The 6,671-nt window shown below is 36.4% G+C and overlaps 1 protein-coding gene across 1 annotated transcript; it reads right to left on the bottom strand.

Annotated features, from left to right (window-relative positions):
• Nucleotides 1-1,166: 1,166 nt before the first annotated feature.
• On the bottom strand, nucleotides 1,167-3,192 carry LOC7494026 (gibberellin 20 oxidase 1). Its single transcript, XM_002301279.3, has 3 exons — nucleotides 2,304-3,192; nucleotides 1,871-2,192; nucleotides 1,167-1,692 (listed from the first exon to the last, which is right to left on the bottom strand). Exons 1-3 carry the CDS (start codon nucleotides 2,816-2,818, stop codon nucleotides 1,429-1,431), a joined length of 1,101 nt encoding a protein of 366 aa, XP_002301315.1. The 5' UTR covers nucleotides 2,819-3,192; the 3' UTR covers nucleotides 1,167-1,428.
• Between the last annotated feature and the right edge of the window lie 3,479 nt (nucleotides 3,193-6,671).

Genomic DNA, 6,671 nt, shown 5'->3' with positions numbered 1-6,671 from the left:
TCACCTTGCTGTTGGAAATGCTTCTGTTGCGACTTGGTTTCCCGACACCGGCGCAAAACAACACGTCATACCTGATCTTGCAACTTTGACCGATTCTGCACTCTATCTTGGTAATGATTATTTGCATGTTGGTGACGGTAAGGGCCTTGACATATCCCATTTTGAATTCAATCGTGATAATCAATGTTGAAAATCTCTATATCAAGGCCATTGTTTTTTTTAAAGGGCAAAAAAAATAAAAAAACACTGTAGAAGTGAATAATGAAATGTATATATGGCCACAATAGTTTTACCTTCAATATCTAAAATGAGGAAATATTTTTTATATACATCAAGTTTAAAAGAGATAATTATCAGTCGAATGACTATCAAGTTGAGTCCTAAATATCATTGTTGATCAGAGGGATAGCTCAAATATATCCAAGCCATAGTTTTAAATAACGGTCGGCCTTTTGATGAAAAAATTCCACGATTTAAAACCATGACCCAAGCACTCATGATGAGAGGTTGAATGTAATTAATGCATGCCTTGGATCCTACTAATAATGGCCGTATCAGTTTCTAGTTCTACTGTTGCATTGAAGACCTAATGTGTCTTGAATTACTTATGTTATTGAGAGTAACCTTCTACCATTGCCTATATCTCTACTTCCATCTTTTCCAAAATTTGAAGCAGCTGTGAGATGGAAAACCGAACTGGGATGTTAGTATGTTACTGTATAACTAAGAGTGCATTAGCAGCCATTTATTTCCCTAAATTAAAATAAATTTAGCAAATGGAACCTCAACGCATAACATTTTTTCAAAGAAACATATAGGAATGTTATGAAAATAGGCCTTCAAAGCATTGGTTTTTATTGAATGCAAGCCCCATTACCACTAAGATTATGGTTTAAAGCATCAAATTTGAATATTGCTGTGCACTATAACCTTGTCATCAATTAATACAGTACTTCAGATCACTGCTTATCAAACAAAAAAAAAATACAGTACTTCAGATTTGTACTATCAGCGACAGATTTTCGTCTGGGAATCTAATTACTGAATATTGTTATCTTTCATATATATAGAAAGATAATCAAGGCTACCAGAATTTGGCGGTGGCCAAGCACATAAGTACACAGAATCTATGTCGTGTTAACAAAATGAAAATAGCATAACAATACGAAGAAATGCATGGAGCCCATTTCAAATCTTTATTCCTACAATTTGCTTCTTACATGCATTGATATGATTCTCGCCAACACTAACACACGACCAGCAAATTACAGGGCTGGCCTCTTTTTTTGGTTCTTCTGTTGCCTTTTTCTTCTAAATACACACCATGAAGAACCAAGTCCCTCCTTCACTGCACCTAGCATTGTCCACTCCTATAATCTCACTTTCCTCGGCCTAATTAACAGGGGAAAAAATAAAATTTGGTACCCTCTAATTGTTTTTTTGTTGAAGCCAGGTTGTGAAGACATCTAGGGTTTTCATGTCGGCCCTATAATGTTTCTGTGTGAATTCTGACAAAGTTGGCCATGTGAAGTCCGGATATACCCTCGGATTCTTAGAGTCGATCAAGGTATTTGGTGGCTTCACCACCTTATCCAGTTTTGGACAGAGAAAGAAAGCAAGGGATTTCCTTACTGTTACATTATTTACCACCGCTCTATGCAAGCAACTCTTGAAAATGCCATTTGATAGAGCCTGAAACAACACAAAGTTTATTAGTTTGTCATATTAATCGTACAGTAATTCTTTGATTAGACACGTACTGTTTTGGGATAGCCTCAAAATAGTAAGATTGACTCTCTTTATGTGACGTAGGAAGAAACAATTAGAAAGGATTTTGACTACCCTAGTTGTTAATTTTTTGATGATTTACCGTGAATGTGTCACCGATGTTGACGACGAAAGCTTCCGGATCAGGACTGACGGAGTGCCATTTTTCATCGACGAACACTTGAAGGCCACCGACATGATCTTGATGGAGGATTGTTAAGGATGTGGGATCACAATGAGGCCCAGTGCCAAGAGTTAAATCCGGCTTTTGGCAAGGAGGGTAGTAATTCAGTCTCATTATCGAATCGTTTCCTTCGAAGAAATCTCTAAAATATTCTCTTCCAACTCCTAGACTTACTCCTAATAGCTCCATAATTCCAAGAGAAAGAGTGTTCATGGCTTCACAATATTCTTGGTAAACCTTCCTATTCATAACAAAATCACAAATTATTGTAGTCTTCACTGGCTAATATTATAATAGACAACATTGTGTAATATTTTCATTAATTGGAATGAAAGATATTATGGTTTCTTACCCGAATTGTTTGAAATTTTCTCCCATTACATTCAAGAAGTATTCTTGGACGATGTCAGAAGACTGATTGTCAGCACAATATCGGAAAGAAAGTGTTTCTTTCCATGGAAGTTTGGAGGAGAATCTTCCAGTGAAGCTACTAGCATACCCATATTGCTCTCCTATCTTTCTTTGAGCTCTTTGCTTCTCTGAGAGTTGTATGCCAAAAAACATGTTCATATACTCATGAGCTTTAGCTATAAGCTTTGAATCAACTCCATGGTTAACAACTAGAAAGAATCCATGCTTCTTGCATGCCTCATTTACTAGCTGAGTAGCTTTTGAGACTGCCAAAGGATCTCCAGTGAGGAAGCTTCCAAAATCAATAGGGGGGATTGCAAGTTTTGGGGATTCAAGGCATGGTTTTTCGTGGTCAGGCCAAATGAACTGAGAGGGTATATTGGCTTGGTGTTGAAGAATTGAAGCATCAAATACTAATGGCTGTCGAGGAGGAGGAAGAGTAGGAGGCATTACCATGTTTGTAGCGAAACAATCAACGGCATATCATGATAAACACACACACACACACACACGCACATACATATGTGTGTATATTTCAATTTCCACGTACTTCAGAAAAATATATATTATCGGAACTAGAAGGACTTATCTCTTGTTTAGTTGATGAGAGAAATTGAGAGGAGATCGTGGATCATTGAGAGAGGATAGAGGTAAGTAGAGTTTAATAGGAAGTTAGAAGGCAGAGGAGGGAAAAGCCAAGGCCAGTCGTTTGTGAAGGTCAGTGAACAATATTGGCATCTCATTGTTTTCACTGTTGCGTCATTCCTCTTTAGAGTGTGTCTACTCTACCCTACTTAATCTTCATATTTTACCCTCATTAACAGACACACACACATACACACGACCCCTGATGCATGTAAAAACCGATGCCCTTGTAACTTCTTTTTATCTCTCGGAAATTAAAGCACTCTAGAACAACCCATGTTTGAATAAAAGCTGACCGAAATTTTTTCATAAAAAAACCTGAAAATTTAACTGAAAAGGATAGAAAGATATATAATATACTTGAGACCTTATAATACACAATAGTTTATATATAGATGAGTAGGATCGATTAAAAAAAGAAAAAAAGAAAAAAAAATGAGTGAGGACCTATGATAAAAAAGGTTCTCTACCTCGGATACTCCCACTGAACTAGAATCTAGTTAAGAATTTTATGTTACTTTGTGTAATGGCCCTACGTACTTACACTTCATTTGGCTATATGTTTATTTTTGGGTACATGCATGTGATGTCTTTGTGTGTATAGTTATTCCATGAATAGATATATATAGCTGTTCGGTGTGTGTAGCATGGTAATTAGCCTAAAGGAAGATTCTAATTAGACCGATTTGCCGAGTCCCACTGGCTTCGGTCGCTGAAAGCAGTGAAGAGATAGATCGAGAGAGATTTGAAAATATGTGTTTCATAGGAAAAATCAAGAAGGGTAGGGTAAATAATTGAGCTAAATACCTGGTTTGTTTAATTAATTCTTCTTCTACCCAAGCTGCACGAGCTGTCTTGTTTCCCTTCTTTTTCCTAGTTTCCTAGTGCATGTAAAAATGCTTGATGAAAAATGATTTGCGTTAAAAATCTCTATTTATTTAATTAGATTATAATTGTTAGTGGTATATATAATCTCAAGCCAATATATTCATAATTTTAAGAGTGGTGAATCAATCATTAATGCTTAGAAGATTATAAATACTTGTTGTGTGTTTTGATTCTAACATGGTATTAGAGGATAAAAAAACTGACTGTCAGACTTCCAAGCTTGATTCTGCTGTCTCAACTTAGGACACTGAGCATTCCAATGACCTTTCTGCTTACAGAAACTGCACTCATTGAAGCCAACCCTTGTGTAAGGCTTGTTCTGATGATTAGAGAATGACTTAGAAGGTATTGCTAGTACAAAAGGATTTGAAGCAGAAAGAATTCCCTTTTCAGAATAAGACTGAAGACGTATTTCTTTAGCCAATAACTCACTGACAACAGAAGGCAGTGGAGAACGATGCAGAATTGAACCTCTAAGTCCTTCGAAATCACTGCGAAGTGCTGTTAAAAATTGTACCAATCGTTGCTGCTCTCTACGTTCAATATAAGCATCACATGCTTTTAATTCTACCGATTCTGTAAGAGCCAATTGATCCCAAAGATCTGTCATGGCAGAATAGAACTCCTGAATACTCATATTCTCCTGGTGAAGAGCTCGTATGTCATTCTCTAACTGATACTGTTTTGCCAAATTTGATTGCGTGAATAACCTTTGCAGATGATCCCAAACCTCTTTTGCTGTCTCATACTTCGCCAACTGCGTACCTATCGAATGCTCAACAGAATTGTTGATCCAAGTAATGATCTTTGCATTATTTGCTTCCCATGTATCTATCAAAGCAGAATCCCCCTCCTCAATATTCTTAGGTATCATATAAGCTCAACTAACATACCCCCACATCTTCTTTCCCTTAAGAAAATTTCTCATTACATAGCTCCAATACGAATAGTTCTTCCCATCCAACCTCACACTCACAGACTGAAGCGAATCATCTCTTTCAGTAGCCATAATCAACAATCACAGAGAACCAGAATGCAAAAGCAGCGGAAAACAAAATACCAAATTGCAGAAACTGAATAGAGATTGCAGAAACTAAACAAATATCTTCTCAAACTTATACGATTACTCTGAAACACAAAACAAATTTGCAGAAACTGAACGGAAATACCAAATTGAAAAAGCTGAAGGGAAGACGAAATATCAAAATAATTGCAGAAACTGACGAAATACCAAATTTTGCAGAAGCGAAAGACAAAATCTCACTCCAAAATTTTTTGGATCCGCGAAGTTGTGTTCGGGATTAAGCCTCGTTTCATAAAACCAGCTCTGATACCATGTTAAAATAATTGAGATCAAATACAAAAAGGAGGCTAGAATTCTGAATAATCTGTTTATTATGAATGCATTGTCTTAACCTAAATACAAATAAAGTATATATAGGTTAAACTGAAAGTACTATTCTACCCTTAATAAATAAGACTACATAAATATTATTTAACAAGGTTAATTAGAATTTAGAAGAGCAAGGAAGTAAGAAAAACAAGACGTACGTAGCAGCAGTCGAAGTTACGTAACAACAACAACCCCTTCCACGGCATCAGTTTTTTATCAATTCCAACAGCACATACGAGGCAACAGAACTCCAAGAATGAACCACCAGCAGCATAAAAATCACTCTCTAATATCAGCAGCTTGGAACAAGACACAACAATAGTTTCTCCAGCAAGCAGCAGCAGATAAATCAGTTGTAGCAGTCAGCGATTCCAGCTTCAATTCATGTGACAGCAGGCCTCCATCATAGCTGCAAACCTTTTTAAATTTGAATAGGTTTGGTCATCCAGCAAATTATAGTAGCAAACTAATTTCAACGCAGCATCCAGCAGATCTCGAGCACAGCAGCGCCAGTCTCTTTTCAAAGTAAACAATAGCCTCCTTGATCAGGCAACAGCAAGCAACAGTATAATTGGTTGCAGTTTCTCAGCAGCAACATAGTACAATTGAAACAACAGTTGTTCAGTTGAACAGCAGTAGCAGAAACTTGGGATAAAATTCGTAAAACAATTCATCCTAAGTTCAAAACAAAAACCAACACCAGCAGCAATAACTTCCAGGTTGAACAAAAGCTTATAAGTTGAACAAGTAGCATTGACAGTACGTATGGATGGAATTCTTGGATTGGTGGGGGGGTATTAGTGGTTGTCTTCCTAGCTGTGTGGATGATCTATTACATTAGTGGCCCAATCTAGTATTTGGAAAATTTAAATGTAAGGCTTGGTCTATGATTTCTTGTTGTGTTAGCTAGAGTATATGGCTTATGAGGAACAAGGTTATCTTCAATGATAGAAATGTGACCTTCGAAGACAACTTCCCCTTGATTCTATATCATTTCTTGAATTGACTCAAGTCTAAAGATGAGTTCTTCATGGTTACTGGAACTAATTTACTTATAGGGCTTCAAGGTATTATAGATTGGTCTAACAACACCAAATAAAAGTTTTAAGCTTGACGCATTAGCTCCTTCAGTCCTGATGCCCTTTTTTTATTTGTATTTGTTGGCTTTTTATTTTTCGTTGTTTGCTTTCTGTTTTTGTCTTATTCTATTTTCTTCTCTATTTTTCTTTTTTCTTATCCCTTGCTTTTGGCTACCTTCTGATCAGCCCCTTCAATATATTGACTTCTTCCACAAAAACAAATAGCATTGACAATAATTTCTTTAATGCAAGAGTTCCAATAAATGTTTTTATCATGGCTTCTAATAATTTTGTTCAACCTGCC

The sequence above is a fragment of the Populus trichocarpa genome, chromosome 2 (assembly GCF_000002775.5).
Source record: "Populus trichocarpa isolate Nisqually-1 chromosome 2, P.trichocarpa_v4.1, whole genome shotgun sequence".
NCBI lineage: Eukaryota > Viridiplantae > Streptophyta > Magnoliopsida > Malpighiales > Salicaceae > Populus > Populus trichocarpa.
This window is presented reverse-complemented; position numbering and strand designations above follow the sequence as displayed.

What these genes read in the sequence shown, in the direction of transcription:
- LOC7494026 (XM_002301279.3), bottom strand. Translation starts at nt 2,818, where the DNA reads ATGGTAATGCCTCCTACTCTTCCTCCTCCTCGACAGCCATTAGTATTT. An exon ending in GAAAATTTCAAACAATTCGG is followed by an intron (nt 2,193 to 2,303) that starts GTAAGAAACCAT and finishes TGTTATGAATAG; the next exon opens with GAAGGTTTACCAAGAATATT. An exon ending in ACATCGGTGACACATTCACG is followed by an intron (nt 1,693 to 1,870) that starts GTAAATCATCAA and finishes GTGTTGTTTCAG; the next exon opens with GCTCTATCAAATGGCATTTT.